Source organism: Symsagittifera roscoffensis, chromosome 2 (genome assembly GCF_963678635.1).
Source record: "Symsagittifera roscoffensis chromosome 2, txSymRosc1.1, whole genome shotgun sequence".
NCBI classification, from domain to species: domain Eukaryota; kingdom Metazoa; phylum Xenacoelomorpha; order Acoela; family Convolutidae; genus Symsagittifera; species Symsagittifera roscoffensis.
The window spans coordinates 2786950-2805879 of NC_087063.1; the positions used below are offsets into that span (position 1 = coordinate 2786950).

Genomic DNA, 18930 nt, shown 5'->3' on the forward strand with positions numbered 1-18930 from the left:
CTTGAACTGAATTTAATGTAGTTTTATTAAATTTTTCTTGCCTGGGCAAGGTTTTACAAATAACTCAAAATTGATTCGATTATTTAACAAAGTTCCATCTTTTCGGCTAATATCTTTATCTGCTGGAAAGCCTGATCGGAATGCCTGACCGTGTAACTTGAATTTTATTGGCTAAATTGACCCAATCAAACTCGATAGCATAATTTCCAGCTTAGGATGTAGAAAATTTGATGTTGGGCCGTTTAGTGCATAGGACCAAAAAAAAACGAAGCATTAACCAGATGACATTTCAGAATCAAAAAGATCTTCTTGAACAAAATAAATTAAATCTGAAACTATAATCTCATTAATTTAAAAATTGTTCTTTTTTTGCTTTAAGTAAAATGACATACATAAATGAAGTATTTCGTGCAGGTTGAATTTTTATAAATCGGCTGTGATTTAGTTCATCAAGAAATAAAACTATTCGCAACACAATTGGGCTTAAGATAAACTAGCAGTGGTAGGCCTACAAATCGAAGGGCCATTAAACTGAACTAAGATCTCCATTGAAACAAGGCGTCAATTATTATTGTTATGCTAACATAACTACAGATTGTCAGTGTTGTTTTAAAATTCTTAACAAACTCTGATGTAATTTACATAATTCTGATCTAGTTTCAGCTTCAAGATATGGCGGTTTGTAGATATGGTGGTTTGATGATTATCCGCCGAATTAGCATTGAGTTGGTTAGAATAATGGTTAAAATAGCATAGATTAAATTAAAAAATTAGAGTGAAATAGCACACACTAAATAAAAAATAGGGTGAAACAGCATAGAGCAATTTGGTAGAGATTAAAATGAAATATATTAATATGTCGTGCTACCAATTATTACTGTGCAATTCAAAATTTGACTGATTTAGAAAATAATTTCATGACATTTTTACGGCCACATGCTAACCGAAATCTAACTCCGAAATACCGAATAACGGAAATACTCAAAAACATTTTTGAAATTTCCTAAATAAATAAGATTGCTCCAGCTTCATCTCAAAAAAACTTCCTACCCGTGACCTCAGTAACCGCAAATTGAGAAGTCGTTACTACTGGCATGGCTTCAGTGAAACTTTATCTGAAAATAAAACGTGCTTGAGTTAGTTTCTTCCCTTCAATGTCGTTCAACTAAATACGAAGAAACGCTCTTTAATTGTGAGTAGTTACAGCTACATAGAGTGCAATTAGCGAGATTAAATTTTCAGTTCAACAAAGAAAACATTTGGTTAAATGAGGTTCAATTGAACTCTTCCATCGGGACCAAATGATTTTTTTGTGGGGGGGGGGGGTTATTTGTTTGATTTTGGGGTAGGGGGAGAGATTATTCGTTTAAACAAAGAGAAATTGTTCAAATTATTACTTGTCTTTTATTTGTTTGAGGGAGTGGGCGGGATAATTCACTTGATCGATGAGGGGGAGGGGGAATAGTTCACTTGATCGATGAGGGGGAGGGGGGATAGTTCACTTGATCGATGAGGGGGAGGGGGGATAGTTCACTTGATCGATGAGGGGGAGGGGGGATAGTTCACTTGGTCGATGAGGGGGAGGGGGGATAGTTCACTTGGTCGATGAGGGGGAGGGGGGATAGTTCACTTGATCGATGAGGGGGAGGGGGGATAGTTCACTTGGTCGATGAGGGGGAGGGGGGATAGTTCACTTGATCGATGAGGGGGAGGGGGGATAGTTCACTTGGTCGATGAGGGGGAGGGGGGATAGTTCACTTGATCGATGAGGGGGAGGGGGGATAGTTCACTTGATCGATGAGGGGGAGGGGGGATAGTTCACTTGGTCGATGAGGGGGAGGGGGGATAGTTCACTTGATCGATGAGGGGGAGGGGGGATAGTTCACTTGGTCGATGAGGGGGAGGTGGGATAGTTCACTTGGTCGATGAGGGGGAGGGGGGATAGTTCACTTGATCGATGAGGGGGAGGGGGGATAGTTCACTTGATCGATGAGGGGGAGGGGGGATAGTTCACTTGGTCGATGAGGGGGAGGGGGGATAGTTCACTTGGTCGATGAGGGGGAGGGGGGATAGTTCACTTGATCGATGAGGGGGAGGGGGGATAGTTCACTTGGTCGATGAGGGGAAGGGGGATAGTTCACTTGATCGATGAGGGGGAGGGGGGATAGTTCACTTGATCGATGAGGGGGAGGGGGGATAGTTCACTTGGTCGATGAGGGGGAGGGGGGATAGTTCACTTAATCGATGAGGGGGAGGGGGGATAGTTCACTTGATCGATGAGGGGGAGGGGGGATAGTTCACTTGATCGATGAGGGGGAGGGGGGATAGTTCACTTGGTCGATGAGGGGGAGGGGGGATAGTTCACTTGGTCGGTGAGGGGGAGGGGGGATAGTTCACTTGGTCGATGAGGGGGAGGGGGGATAGTTCACTTGGTCGGTGAGGGGGAGGGGGGATAGTTCACTTGGTCGATGAGGGGGAGGGGGATAGTTCACTTGGTCGGTGAGGGGGAGGGGGGATAGTTCACTTGATCGGTGAGGGGGAGGGGGGATAGTTCACTTGGTCGGTGAGGGGGAGGGGGGATAGTTCACTTGGTCGATGAGGGGGAGGGGGGATAATTCACTTGGTCGGTGAGGGGAGGGGGGATAGTTCACTTGGTCGGTGAGGGGGCGGGTGCTTGGAGGAGATTGTTCACTTGGCTTTCCATTGATTTGCACATCTTCTGGTATCAACTCCTCTCGGTCGTCAGTGGTTTGCTCGGAGGAGTACTCAGCAGGGGGGAGGGTCGTTGCATTGAAGTCGACGCTGTTCTGTTTGTTACCAACCTCGATGTCAACCGACTTGCTGGCGGCGGAGAAGTCAACACGAATTCCAGGAGGGTTTTGTCGTGACGAAGCTTTCGATCTGTTAACAGTTAAGTGGCTTTTATAGAGAAACCAGTTTTAAAAAACTCATGTTTTGTTGCCAGATGTTTTTATTCTCGACCGACACCTAAGCAATTTAACTTGTAAGCCGAAATGCAACTTATCAGGATTTGGCTCTTCAGGATAAGGGAAAAGTCTGTTAGTTTCAGGCTTGATCAAACATTTGCCTTAGCTTTATAATTGTTGCTTTTCTAAGCCAATGTTTTACAACGTGGTCTTCGATTTCTCATTCAGCGCACGAAATAACAAAACTATCGATTTTTTTTCCTGAGAATTTGAATCATTAAAATATTTCTAGAGACTTATTCTGGAAAATAACGGTTTCGTGAGAAAAATTATGTCGGATATTTTGTTGACTAATTGTGCAATCTGCGACTGTGCAATCTAGTTGAAAATCAAACATTTTTTGATACAAAAAAACTGCTCGTATATGTTCGACTGCGTTTTTAGGCCAATTTAATCACTTCAATTTTAATTGATAAAAACAATGAAAGAACAGCAAATTTTTGGATCAAGTTAACATCCTCCCCTAGATAGACCAAGTTAAGATCTTCCACCCCAGCGATTAGTTAGATTAAACTTGCTAAGCGCTACATGTAAAATGCTCCATTCTGATTGGCTGTTCTAACTTAGAACCAAGTTAACCTAACCATGTTAACTTGGTCCAAAAGAGATTTTAAAAAATGGGTGGTGCTGAATTTTGCTTTGAGTAGGACGTTCGATTTATGTGTCAAATTTCTCCGTACATATTTTTTACCACTATTCTGCAAAACTTTCAGATTTAACAAAACAGGAAGCATGTTCATGTATAAGCAAAAAATGCATTGTAAACTAGACTTGATTTTTTTTGCTGAAATTTATTACATTTCAAGCTTTCAATAGGGCAAAAAGATAAGAATATTTGCAATTTGCAAATATTCTTATCTTTTTGCCCTATTGGGAGTTTCGGTCGATCTTGATATCTTGGTCGGAAACTGCAAAATTGGTTAACTATGAACTGGATAAGCTACTCGCTCATAGTTTTCGCTTAGCTTGAAATGTAATAAATTTCAGCAAAAAAAAATCAAGCCTAATTTGTAATGCATTTTTTGCTGATAGTTGTGTAGCTAATGTTTAAATTGGGGAAACTATTGATATTGATTGCAAAATTTTAGAGTAAGCTAATTTTACCTCGACGCTTTGATTTCTCTCCCGACAAAAAGAAAGATGACCACTACAACAACAGGTACTCCGATGCCAACAACAACCAACAGCCAGTGGTTGAATTTGCCTTCATTGTCATCTTCGTTAATTGGATATTGGTAAATGTCCTCGCCAATATACTTCGAAGCAACAGGTTCTACTAAATGAGTAAAAAAAGCTTAATTATCGATAAAAATTTTCTCACAATTATTTAACGACTTGAAAGTTTCAGCAATGCCAACAATTTTTCTGATGTTGAAATTTTGATATATGAATGATATTTGATCTTCGAAAAATTTCAGTGTTTTTTAGCAATTTAATTGGCTGATACAAAATTCTGGAAAATTCTTGTTTTTTTTTACAAATATATGTAGCTCTTCTGGCAAATTACTTTTACTTAGGTTTTAAAAGGGCAAAAGTTGGAAATTAATTGTCGGAAACATAATGATGTCGACTGTATGGCTATTCACACCCAAACTTTTATCGAAATTTCAAATTCTTCACCTACGCTTACATCGTTCAACGAAACCTCAAACATTTCAGGCTACTGGTCAGACTATCAAGAAACAGCGAGGCTTGATAAAAAAAACAACAAGAACAAGGAGGTTAAATTTGCAAGATTGTTTTAGTGAACAGATAAGTATAAAAAATATATTTTCGAGAAAAAATGTTATTTAATCTTTGTATTTCAAAAATTTTTGAAAATTTTTACTATGAAACTTCTGTGCAGTTTAGAGAAAAAACTTCGAAAAAGAACTGCAAACTTACACAATGAGCTTGTTTTGCCAAAAAACTCTTATAAGAAAAAAAAAACGTACGCCAAAGTTGTCATCTGCAGTGGAGTGGAACGAAATCAAATTCGTCACGAAAAAAAAAGAAACACATCGAACGACTTCAAAAAAAGCTTTAAAAACCTCTGTATTGAAAACAGATTGGAACTCTAATAAAAATTTGAGTTCAAGGTTAATTTGTTTGTTCCATATTTCAGCAAACAATTGAGTAATTCTTTTGAAATTTAATTTTAAGGTTTTTTCTACTGATATACTGATAAATTCAGTTTAAAAAATCGAAATTGCAAAATAATAGATATCACAATTAATAAAAACAATGTTTTGTAAGAATTCATATGGTCGAAGGCAAAATTTTTCACCAGTAGCATTTATAAGCATGCAATTAAGATGTCGTGATCAAAAATATTTGCAAGTTCAATGGTTTTATGGTAATTCTAACACGAAATTTTTACAATAAAAACACGTAGAAGATGCCTGATTTTGTTCATTAATTTTATTTGATTTTCAATAAGTCGAAAACCTCGATTAACACTTTCAAGTGTTTTTTTTGTTGGTATTACATTCTTGTGTTTTTCGTTAGTTGAATTGATGTTATCCTTGTAGGCACAATAAGTTTTATTAATCAAGCATACTATTTCTGTTCCAGTCCATTCCCATTTTGAGAAATCAGTGTTCTACTATCAAATAATTTATGTATATCGCAAAAAATACACGCTAAGAAAGTGAATATTTCATCTGGTAGATAACTTTGATTATCACAATTTTTTTGCAGCAAATTAAAATGAAAATCTTCTCAGTCAGCTATCATACACTCAATAGTTGTTGAACCTATTAACGCTAAAAAGAAAGACTTTGTATCAATTTCAATAGCCCTGCAGGTTAGAACACGTAAAATTTATCCAAGTACACTGTTTTTAATTTTTACGTTTGTTGTTTCGCATTTATCATTTTGCGCGGTTGTATCGTATGAACACATGAGAAATACTAACAACAAGACCATGCCTCAGACACGAGTTTATAAAGTCGGTAAGGAGCAGAAGACTTTTGCCAGACTAGCTAGCTAACCAAAGGAAAAGATTCTGTTTGAGAGAGCAAAATGTTTCATATGTTCATCAAAACCGGTCGATTTTCAATTGTGTTTTGATTATTGACGATCAGTCTTCAAATGAATCTTCCAGGTCCTCTGGAACGTGAACATCGAACAATGATAGATCATGTATCTCTTCTTTAAAACGCAAGTGTACAAGCTCTTGTTTCGATAACGTTGCGTTGTTCATACTGCTTTTCAAATGAAAAATCACCCTCTCATATCTAAACAATTGAGCAACCTGTAAAAGTTGTAATAAAAATCTTTAATTAAAGGTTTAACAGTTTTTTTCGAAAGAATAATTTAGTGATAAAGCTTAAATTTTTAAAAATAAAAAATGTATGTTCTGTTTATCTGATTGTAATTTTGATTTTGGAATGAAAATTGAGACCAAATTAAAAATGGCAGCAAAAAACTGATAGCCAGCACAATTAGGTGAAACATTGAGGATGCTTCGAAAGTTGCATTCTCTATTAAGACTTTACACTCACTATTTCCAATTGCGATGTTATTTTGAACAATGACGTTGTCCTAACTTCTAACAATTGTCAAAAATCGTTTCTTGAGACGGAGCTGTCTCATACCGAGGGCTGCGTGAAAACTAAACAAGCTACTCAAGGTTTCTTCAATGATTTAGGTTCTTCGTTGTTTGATAATGTCAACATAACTAAGACAGTCATTAATGGTGGGAAAAAAATCTCAACGCCGTACTTTTCATGGAAAGTTTTTGTTGTTTTTTTTTGCCACGGATCAGTTATTTGTCCCTAATAGCTAAGTAAAATACGACTACTTCGTTTGAAACCAGAATTTGATCTGGCAACTCAAGTTGCTAATTCAAAATGTTTGGTTCGAATAAGACGCCTGTCAATTTTGCGAGATACTATTCGGTGTCTGACTCTGTACACTCTTCAATTCAAGAAGGATTAATGAAGTGGCCTGCTAGATACACTTATAGCGAAGCGAAAAGCAGAAAATTTGTAATACCTATGGGTCGGAATCAATTTGGTCGTGAAGATGTACTCATTTTGGGGCCTATACGACGGCTGGTAGTTACCATCTACCTAATGCTATGTTCAGTGGTCAATTAGAACACTATTTATTTTTTGAAACACTGTTTAAACTCAATATGAAATGTTTGAAGTGGTACTGCCATCATAGTCTATGGCACAACTCATAACCAGTAAACCTACTTTAAAACAACTCAAAGTCTCCTCTTTAAACAAGATGTTCCTCCTCTAACGCTTGAAAATTATCACACTTACTCCTTTTTGGTACTTGATGTCACGTTAACTCAACAGTCTAATCTTTCTCTTTTTTCGCTGGAATAGTTGATGTTTAAGATTTGAACTTGAGTTTTCGCGAAAGACCTATTGAAATGTTGGGTAGACGAGAGCGATTGTACGAGAATTTTTGTCAATTAATCAAAACGGCGAAATTTTGAAAACTGGATAGTTATTCTCCGAAAAGAAGCCTTGACGGAATTCCTCGGTTGAAATTCAACAAATGTCAAATAGCCAACATAACCAAACCTGCACCAGAAGGTCATTAGATAATGGTTACGAGAAAAAAAAACAAGTTTACTATGGTGATTCTTGTCGAAATCGAATATGCATATATCCCAAAATCTTATCTCGTCTGGCAGATGCTGACTTAGAACACAAACGACTATGTCATTCAGTAAAACCGAAATTCCAGTAAACTTTTGTTTCAGTTTTCTTGAAGCTTTTTGATAAGACTAATCATTTATGAGTAAAAAACAGTTTAGAACTATTACGTAAGCTAAATTCATTTTTGTGAAACAATGTATCAATTGAAACTTACTTTATTTAGAAATTTACAAAAACAAATTTTTTTTCAAAAAAATTAAACTGAGATTTTGCGAAAATGTAGACTTTATCTTACAATTCCAACACCTAAAAAACATGAGCGCTCGTTGCTTATCCCAAAAGTCTATCTGAATGCTGTGAAAATCTCTCGTTAAGACTTTTCTATATTGGAGTTCTGTTGAAAATTTCGAACCAATAATCTGTACTGAGATCAACGCATCGTTTGTCAAACGCTGGCGTTTGCGAAAGCTCGTAGTAGTTGTGATTTAGCATCACCAACAAAACCATGTTCCAAATTGTTTGATTATACCAAAAAGCACAAATTTTATCAATGTCAGAGGGATGAGATGGCTCACTTAATTCCCAGAAAAAAGCCGCGCTTCAGATTCTAGACCTACCATTTGACATAAATGAAACGATTCTGTTGAGAAAATTAGCTGCGCATCTTCCTTTCATTCTTTTCTTAATAGGTGTTTCTATTGTTACTGCCATCTCGTTAAATTCAAGCGTTGAAGTTTGTTCCATGAAAAAAAAATCAACAGCCTTGTTCTTTGTATCCACAATACTTTCTACACTTGGATACAATAGAGTCTAGAGTCTTTTTACCCTTTCAGTTCTTAGCTAGAGCAATAACTGGAACTATCTAATAAAATGAAATCAATTAGTTCAATTGATATCATTCTGGTAAAACTATTTTACCATTGAAGTTCACTCTTTGAAATATTTTTTCAAGATTTGAAAGGAAAAATACAACGATTTTGTTTAAAAAAACGGGGCTTTTTAATTTTAGGATATCTCGACATAATAGAATTGCTCAATTTGTTGAAAAGTTTTTCAGATTGAACAAGAGTGTTTTCATTTGGACTCAAATCTCAAGCTATGCAATTCAAGTTACATGCACTTTGTGCATTCTATTTCCATTGTGTATATGGAATTATAACATGTCTGACTTTGCCAAATTTTGTTTATATAAAATGCTCAGACGCTTAAGCTAGTCAGAGTTTTATTATGAAACATACTTGAGTACAATTTATGCGTTTTAGCTTACCTCCACTGAAACTTTTCAATAACCAATAATTTTAAATTAATTATAATAATATTTTTGAGCTTTTAATATCGATACATGTGTATGAAAGTTCTGGAACCATCTAAAGCAATTATTGACCAATTTGAAAAATTCTAGAACAATATAGAACGTTTTGCTCCCGCTCTTTTCCGCACCCAAGCTCATCCCTTCTTGTGGGGGTAAACTTATTTTACTGCCTCCTACTTTTTTCCCCATTTTTATGTCAAAATCTTCTTTATTTTTTTTTTAAATTACCATAATTTTGAACATTATTCTTTTTTTTGCATTCATTACATTTTGTTCAGACAAATTAAACATTATCTAAAAATATTCAAGCAAAAAACCTCATGTGTTTTGAGTAAATACTTATAATTGAATGTAATTTCAGCCCTCTTTCCAATACTGTTGTTATGATATTCTGATCAGTTGTAAATATTGTTCAAAGTTACAAAATCCAGTCATTACAATTTTCTCTGCCAGCTGTTGTCATATACCACCCAAACCTCTACTTCTTGTCAAGACATCTTGAATCGGAGTGGCTTTTACAAAATCTAGCTTTTTGCCAAATATGATTAGCAGAAAAGTGAGAAAGCTGCTTCAGCAACATTTTCCTGGGACCCAATTTGATCTCAGTTCGAGAATTATGAATCGAGCAAAAATTTGTGTGGGTGCTTGCGGGGCAATCAACAATTCGCTCGAAATATTTTCAGTCAATACTCAAATGTCGAAAGTTGAAGTTTTGGTGAGCTAAAACAGTTTTGGTGAATTCAAAATGAATTCTGTTTCAGTAACCATTAAGTTGTAAAGTCAAGTGTGAGTTTTTGAATCTCTTCAGAATTTGACAAATGAAGCTCAAAACTTCTGGTTTGTTTTCCGTTTGGTTTTGTAACACAGTTTGTTTGGAGAAAACCTCTTTTTGTATACACTGAATTTATAAGGAACAAAAACAGCCAAGACTGCTTATATATTAACTATGTACTAAGTTTGCAGAAGGAAGGTTTTCGTTTTTCCGACTCTGGTTTGTGATTCTTAAAAGATAGAGTACTGTTTAAAAAGAAATTCCTGCCAGCATTCACCTCTGAGCCGATGTAGAAAAAAAAGTAGCTTGGGAAAACGTTAAGATGGCAAGGGCGCCATAGTTGATTGAAGAAAAATTGCGTTGTACAGACAGTATATAAAACAAAAACCCTACCCTGCTAGTCGTAAATGCGTGTCGCAAGTCGTGGTGTCAGTTCTGACTGCCTTTTAAGGTATATGGAGCAGTAATAACATTTAAAAAAAATTAGATGTAATAAAAGAAAACGAGAAAAAAAACATTTTTTTTAGAAATTCTTTACCCACACACCATAGTAGAAAACGATAGAATTCTTCAAAGTAGAAAGTGTCAGTTTCAATAACCTTCGAATCCAAACGGACTGATAAACCGTGTAGACCTAACTTTGCTCTAAACTCAGTGAAGAGAAAAACGTTTTTGAACGTAATAACATTTCGCTCCTCAAATCAGACATTTCACCCCGGGTCGAGTTCCGCCGCGACTCATGTTGCGACCAAAATGGATAGCCGAAATGAACTTTCTGCGACCGAAATTCCTTCATCCCGCAGGAGGCTTGAGTCGCGCAAAGTCGCAACACACCCAAATGGCGTCGCAATGTTCGCAACATAAGTCCCCGACCTCGACCTCGACCCGGGTCATAAATACTCACCAGCGAACAGAGGAGACTCGCGAGCAGTTGTGAAAACAGTTTCGACACTTCGGGTTGAATACTCTTTGTTATCAGCCTCACATGTAGCGTAGTAAGACACATAGTAGTGGCATGCCGCTTCCAGATAATGAAATTTCACGGTGTGAGACTTTGAGTCATCGTAGTCATAGTAGTCAGTGTAGATTTTGTGATGGGTTGATTTGTCGTCCGCACACGATCCTAGTTACGGAAGCAGGGCTTTAGTTTACAATGTCACCTCATAACAGCATCGTGAAAAAATAACGCTCAAAAAAGAGTAAGGTCAACCCTTGAACAATTCAAATAACCTTAAATCAAATGCATTAATCATTATAATCGGATCAAATTTATCAAAAACTTCAGTAAAAACAATCTTTTGCCAATAATTGAATTCCTTTATCAGTTTTTATTTCTTTACGAGTGTGACTTTTAACCAAGAAACCAAGAACATTTTGGTCTTTGGTTTCTCTTTTCTCAATAAAAATAACAACACTGCTCGTATCAGGGCGAATCAAGCCCTGAATGTTTCGACTGCCTTTAAGGTTTATGGAGCAGTAATAACATAAACAAAAAAAACTAAATGAAATAAAATGAAATGAACATCAATTTTTATTTTGTAAAATTTGAAATTTTTTCTATGAAAATTATCCCCCCACACGCCATATAAAGTACAAAACAATAAATTTCGCTTCTAGTAACAAATCAATTATGGCAAATAAGCTTCGTTCAACCAACTTGGAACAATTTCTAAGACGGATTATATCTCCGCTTACACTTTAATAGCGCGGATTATATCGTGCGTTAATTGTCCCAAATTGGCTAAGATGGCAATCTTTAAACCCCAAAAATTTTACGGAAAAAGATCACAGGTAAAATATCTTTTCAAATTTAAGCTCAGGACAAAAATACCCTTTGAATGATATAAAAAAAAATTCCGTCAAAAATGGCTAGTTAAAAAGTCGAAATTTGACTGAAGAAAAAAAAAACCCACCCCGAGCACAAATATTCCGTTACTTTCGTATCGAAAGTCGGAACAAAAATATCATTGTTCGGATTTTTTAACAGATTACTTTTACATTAGGCTGGCCAAAAATGTGAAAAATTAAAATTGTTAGCCTGAATCTTTCAACTAAAAATTACGTATTTTCAGCTGGTAGTTGAAATTTGAAACGTTTTCGTCCTACATAAAAGGAGTATAAGGAAAAACGTTCCAACCAAAAGAGGCGAAAAATTGAAGACATTGAAAAATGAATACCTCGAAGCGTGATGTTTAGCCTACGGAAGTTGCCAGAGGTCACTCCAAATCCACTGATGGTAAGTGAAGTCGCAGTAGAGTCACTCAAGGTCAAAGAGTCAAGGACACCAGCTACTTCTAAAGACAATTTCGGAAACTTCTCGCTGATGAAAATGTTTAAACGAATATGACAGTATTAATGAGAGCACATGAATGAGGATTTCAAAAAGTATGCTTAATTTAAAGTTACTTGTGAAAAGCGATATATATATATAATTGAAAGTATTACCTAGAAAAATTAAGTTATATATATATATATATATATATATATATATATATATATATATATATATATATATATATAGAATTGAAAGTATTACCTAGAAAATTTAAGTTTTCATTGTTAAAAAAATTTATTAAAGCATATTTTTGTATTATAAGACCTAATTAGTCGCTTTTTTCGCGCGAAAATAGACTAAAACCAACAATCTCAAACCGGTTTTTCTTGAAACGGAAAACTTTCTCGAGAACGTTTTACTGTCGCTCGAAACACAACTAAAAGGGCTCGAATATGTCATATAGACGGAACCACTAAAATTATTATTTGAGTTAAAATATTTTTTGCGTGAAAAAAAGGAAAAAAAAACTACCGCAATGTCTAAACTGTTGATTGGACTTTGCATCAAAATTCACCTACTTGTGCAGACCTGGAGATATGTTTGTTCCGAGGACACTTGGATTCCACAGTCTTCAACAGGTTCCACGACAGTTTTTAATTGAATCTCGTATTTAGTTCCCGACTCTAGTCCAGAAAGCTGGGAAAACAAAGTAAATTTTCAGCAGGTTGAATGTTTCTCAAACCGTACCGAGAAAATTCTTTATTTCTGACCTGAAATATTTTGTATCTAATCTAATTTCTAGTCAGAAAATCTTTTTGAAATGTTTAAATACTTTATTTCTTATCCTAATTTTGATCAGAAATTAGCTAAATCTAAAGCTAAAAAAAGTCTCCTGGTGGGGCTCAAACCCGCGCCCTTCTGATTCCCAAGTTTTAGGAGAATAACAATGTTATACCAAGTGTAAGTTTGCATTGTATTCGCTACTGCTATTGTGTATGCTCGAAGCATGTTTATCTCGTTGCGGTTGAGCAGTTAACTGATTTCTGGTTATTTCTTTCTAGAAACTGTTTGTTTCTAAACCAGAAAAGAAATAGATCACTTCTGCACGGAAAATACGAGAAAACTAGGCTAGATAATCGACGTAGAATTTCTATCTAGAAAAACAGCTTCGTTCGGTACGGGAAGGAAACGGATACCAACATCTCATTAAGAAGAGCTGCGGATGTTTTCATTAACCTGAACTCGGGTGACTGATGGAAAATTTGGTCAAAATGTATTTTAAATCTTTCCGTTCGAATTTGCTGAGCTCGTTCAAATTACCAGAAAGATCATGTCAGGCGAAGTTTCGCGAGCTTGTCTCTAACAAAAGCATTTACTTTTGGCGATGGAGGGCCAGAAAAAAAATTTCAAGATTTTTGATCCAGAAAAAGTTTTCAAAAAATATGTTTGGGGGATATGGAAAATTTAGGCAACCCACCTCACAACGCTGCTGTTATTTTTAAATTTACCTCTAAATCAGCATTTTTGTCGGCTTCGAAGGTGTCATCCGAATAATACCTACTATTAAAGTAGGTTATCCTGTATGCGTCAAGAGGCCCGGTGATTGCCTGGACATTGGATGCTGTTCCTTTGATAGTCAGGCTCCTCAAATCGGATTCAACTTGAATTGACGATTTGTTGGGAGCTGCAGGCACTGAAAATTTAAATAATTGTTGAAGAATCTCTCCTTACGGAGTTTTGCATTCCCAAAAACTTTATTGGTCAGTTAGAATTCAGTTATCAAGAAGTCAGACAGAGAAAAAAGTTTTGCGACTTGTTGTGAGACAAAAATGTATGAATTGTGAAATAAAAGTTAGAAAAAAAAACTGCTGGGAAAACTGCAATGTATTCTTTAAATTTTTCAATAAACTTCAAACATGAATAAAACATGCGATCAGTTTATTAACTATGTGGTAAGGAATAGTATGCTATAATACTGGTGTGAAAACAATGTAGGTTTCAAGATGAAAATTTAGTCTCTGAAACTGTTTCTTTTGATTTTCTCTAAAAGCTTATAGGTCAGACGGAATTCCGCATCTGCCGTACGGAGATCTGCCTCTCATCTGAATCGCCTCAGTGATCAACACTGAACGACCTTGATATAATAACAGTATATGATTAAAGATAGCAATATGAAACTCAAGGTTAGTGTACAGCAAGGTTAACATATAATTACTGCACATGCAGTATGTGCTACACCACAATCTAAAACAGTTTAATATCATTAAGTTTGATTTGACAAACTTTAACACCGGCAACTCTAAAAAAATTAATGTGTTTTTCCTCAAAATTTTGTAACAAAATAATAAAAACTGATAGAAATTTTGGGCAAAAATCCAAGGGGCTCAAGTACCCGCGATATTACAGAGTAAATCAAAATGTGAGTTATATTGAAAATTGCCTAATTTAGAAAAGCATCCTTTGACTTAGCCATCAGAAGACTTCAGAAGACTTAGCCGACAGAAGTAATCCAAAAATCGCTGATTTTCAACTTTCGATTGTCTGAGGTATGTTAATCGACTCATAACTACCGTAGCAGGTATCAGGAAACTATGATTTTCCAAAAAAAAGTATGGCATCTGGCCAGACTCGAACCACAGACCTTTGTCGTTCCAAGCTTGTGACGAGAAAAATCAGTGACGAGAAAAAGTGGTTTTTCTAAATTTGATCACTTCACCCACAAGTGAAGCACGCGAAAAGCAAAAATTTCAAAAATAGCTGATTGGTGTCCAAGTAGCACAAATGACTTCAACCACTTTTACACAAAAACTACCAAAAGTTTTTTTATTCAAAATAGTTTCATTTTTTCGCGCTTCTTGCGATGAGAGACCTACATGAACGCGTATGAAAATACTGAATTTTTTTATAACCAACCAAAGTTGTTTTCTAAAAAAGGATTACAACTATCATTCCAGAAAAACAATTTTAACAATTTGTTTCCCGAAAATTTTATAGAGATTTTTTATATTTTTGCCTCGCAGTTTAAAAAAAAAACAAAAACAAAGGAAGCGCTACCGAAAGCTTTCTAAACATTTGTTCTGAAGTAAAATTAAGTGTTTGATAACCTTAACCGAAAAGATTCTATTGTAAGATTTACACTTTTCAATGGCAGGAAAAATTTTAAAACTAATCTGTGAAATTTTAGAACACCTTTTTTTCTAATATCAAGCCAATGGCGTTGGGTAATTACTATTGGAGTTGAGCATGGAGATTCAAACGTTGGCAGGTCGCATGTAAACCTAATGTGTTTTTAAATTAATCTTAATTGCGTCTGTTTTTCGTAACAACTGTACGAAAAATTTTTCGTAACAACTGTTTTTCGTAACAACAATTGCGTCTGTTTTTCGTAACAACTGTTTTTCGTAACAACTGTGAACATTTTTGACGACCTTTTTTTAGGTTGATCAGATTGATTTTTTGAGCTCTCCCAAAGCAGTAAAAAGACCCTGTTTCGGCCAAATTTTCTGCGCCGCAGGCAGTTTTTGAAAAAACAGGTCAAAAAAGCCGTTTTTGGGCCCTTTTTGGAAAATTTTGACAAAAAAAAAACGCGTTTTTTTTTGGCGCGCGCTCCCCCTCAAAATTAGTATATATTGGCGCCAAAGGCGCCTTTAGAAAAATTTTAGGCTCGGTCGGGCAAAAATGGATCTCTTAAAAAGTACCAAAGGGGGGACCCTTTGGGTTGGCACGGGTTCGAATCCCTGAGGGGGGGGGGGGCGTCCGCTATTCCCCCGCCCCCCTAAATCCGCCCCTGGTTTTTAATAAAATTTCTCAACAAATAATGAAGTTGTTAACTGACAGTTTCAAATAAGTTTTGTACCAGAAGCATTAGATATAATTGAGCGCTGCATTGCAAAGCGATTACATCGTTTCTAAGTTTTTGACATGGCGTTTTGAAAACCAGCCTTGCTGACCAAAGAAAAATTTTTTATATCAATGGCCTAATTGACTTTAAGAGTACATTAATTCCGATTTATGAAAAGGTTCCTACGCGTGCAGACGGTGTATTTGACGCTCAGCTTCGATTCTTCGTTGCACCAATTCTGATTAACAAGTTCGAACTCGTATTTTGTCGCTGGTGACAGCTGAGACACATACAGGTTGTTCTCGCTCTTCTGAGGTGGATTCACATCATAAATCCCATTAGGAGTAACTGATTTGACCTTGAACCGGTACACGTAGCCCTCCACTGCTTTGACATCATAATGTCCGGTAATGCGAATTGAGTTGAAATATGCAGTGTTGGAAACAGTTGAGACATCGATTTCACGAGGAACTGAAAAAAACTCAACTATTGTCTAGCATTTGATCTAAAGAAATAATGTACACTTAAACAGGGGCGGATCTAGGATTTTCTCGAGAGGGGACGGATTCTTAAAACTTTTTCAAAAATATGGACGACCTTTTTTTAGGTCGACCAAAGTGATTTTCCGAGCTCTCCTAAAGCAGTAAAAAGACGCTGTTTTGGCCAAATTTTCTGAGCCGCAGGCAAATTTAAAAAAAAACAGGTCAAAAAGCCGTTTTTGACCACTTTTTGGAAAATTTTGTCCAAAAAAATGCGTTTTCTCGGCGCGCGCTCCATAAATAGCATATAATGGCGACAAGGCTCCTTTAGAAAAATTTTAGGGTCGATCGGCCACCTGGATTTCTTAAAAAAGTATGAAAGATGGTACCCTTTGGGTCGGCAGGGGGTCGAGTCTCTGAGGTGGGAAGGAATAATCCAGACCCCCGCCACCCCCCTAAATCCGTCCATGTATATATATATATACTATTAGATTTTGGCACCGAAGTCGCACTTAGAAAAAAATTGCTGCCGGAATTAGATGTCTTAAAACAGTACCAAAAAGGTAATTTTTGGTTCATCAGTGGATCAAACGAATCTCTGAGTAGGGGGAGGGCGCCGTGCGCCTTTCTCACTAAACCTTCTACTGCATTTGAACATTATTTGATTTCCAGAAAAAAGATTTCACGTTTTTTTTTGTTGTTTTCAGACCAAAATTTCATTTTGCTTCAAAAGTTTAACATAAAAAATTGTTACCATTTTGTGATAGGGAACCAACTAATCCTCAGCTCTTTTTTTTTTTTTTTACAACATAACTGACCCGGGTTGACCTCCATAGACCAAAAATGCTAATCATACAATTTCATACACTTAGTCTATGGAAAAATGCTAGTCATATAAATTTCATACATTTTTGCAAAATGAGTTTAATCAATTTTCAAAGGTGTTTTATAGTTGTTTTGGTATCGAAATTGGTATCTCTTCATAAAAAAAAAGAAAAAAAAATGGTATGAAAAAAATGCTACCCATACAATTTCCATATATGGAAATTGTATGATTAGAATTTTTTTTAAATTTTTTTTTGTGAAAAAAAAGCTTTGGACAATCAATTCAACTGCTGGCAAAACATTTAAGCGTTTTTTGAGCTGCTACGACTGAAAACTTTGATTTTTGTTTTTGTTTTCTGGAAAAAAACACTAGTCATACAATTTCCATATATGGAAATTAAATGACTAGCATTTTTTTGATGGCGACGACCAAAATTTTTGAAAGTATTTTTGAAATTGCCCCCGAAAACTTTTTGTGGTTTTTTTTAAACTGCAAATTGATTTTCGTATTCAAACAAACATTTTTTGAAAAAAAAAATTTTGCATGCAAAATTTAATTTTTTGTGTGTATAACGTAGTCCTGGATATACTAATATTGGATTTTTTTTCATTTTCTCTTCGTAACTTTTTTCAAAAACGCTTAAAAATCCTCTTTCTTTTGTATGACATGTTTTTGTATGCCTTGATCAATGTCTGGTAATTTAAACATTCAAATTTTAGAAATAATCATCTTAGAAAATTTTTGCCAAAATTTAAAAGTTCACTACTTTCGTTCTGTTAATTGTCTGAGACAGAAGTAACACATATCAGGCTGTTTCCAATGCATTGTTAATGCGAGACGGCCAAACCGTTGACTACTACGTTTGAGTAATCAAGGTTCATGTCATTTGTGTTCGGTTACAAACACAGCCAAAAAATATTGAGAAATTAAAATGTAAAAAATCAATATTTTTGGTTTATGGAAAAATGCTAGTTATACAATTTCCATATATGAAAAAAATACTAATCATAGACCTTTCATGCAATTTTCTGTACGTATGGAATTGCATGGAAAGTGTATGACTAGCATTTTTCCATATATGGAAATTGTATGACTAGTATTTTTGGTCATCCCGGGGAGACATAAGCTTTTCCTCCAGTAAGTCTGACTACATCCATATTAAGTACTTCTATGAATCAAAGAGATAAAAGTTGAATTCTTGCTGCGTCTTTTGCGACAGAAATCAAAAGTACACATGCCCGGTTCGAGATTTTTGATTTATGTTTCGACTTTCTTGGCTTAAAATGGGTATATTTCAACCATCTCGATCAAACTTCCCCTTGTTGGCCAAAAATCGCTATCTTAGAATTTTCCTTATAAGAATGTTATAACTTCTTACAAGCTTTTACAAAATTAGGCTGTAAGAATGTTGTTACAAGATATGGAATTTTTAAAGGAAAATTGTAAATTAGTGAGTTTTCTCACTTTTCCTACAAAAGACTTTCAAGTTTTTTTCTTTAGTTTTTTTTGAAAACTTTTTTTAAAGCCAGTTTTAAAATTCTCTATTTACTCAGAGTTCAATTACGGAAACTCGTGGACCAAAGAAGTTGTTTCGGCACTTGAGCTTACTGAAAAACCCATTAGTTCAGAACTTGTTTTTTGTTTATAACTACAACTTTTTTCAATTTATACCTGAACCCGACAAACAGCATGTCCGCAGCTTTATGACATTATTATCAAAAACAATTTTAATGTGCTAAACACATAGCTAATTAAGATTCAAACCGCTAACTAGAATATTAATTGGTGAGATTTTCCTCAGTTGGGTTAGGGAAAACAGAACTGTAAAAATTGAATA

General features: G+C 35.5%; 2 protein-coding genes across 2 annotated transcripts in view; one reads left to right on the plus strand and one right to left on the minus strand.

Moving 5' to 3' along the window:
* Positions 1-18930, plus strand: part of LOC134839599 (cyclin-dependent kinase 10-like) — a 501898-nt gene that overhangs the window by 220792 nt on the left and 262176 nt on the right. The window lies entirely within an intron of this gene.
* LOC134838970 (uncharacterized) overlaps positions 1-18930 on the minus strand; it is an 81618-nt gene that overhangs the window by 5690 nt on the left and 56998 nt on the right. The window contains exons 9-15 of the mRNA XM_063854342.1: positions 15975-16259; positions 13456-13640; positions 12526-12643; positions 11850-11966; positions 10577-10795; positions 4092-4263; positions 2621-2901 (exon numbers count right to left, since the gene is read on the minus strand). Of these exons, the coding sequence (XP_063710412.1) occupies positions 2621-2901; positions 4092-4263; positions 10577-10795; positions 11850-11966; positions 12526-12643; positions 13456-13640; positions 15975-16259 (1377 nt within the window). The remainder of the gene's footprint in view (positions 1-2620; positions 2902-4091; positions 4264-10576; positions 10796-11849; positions 11967-12525; positions 12644-13455; positions 13641-15974; positions 16260-18930) is intronic.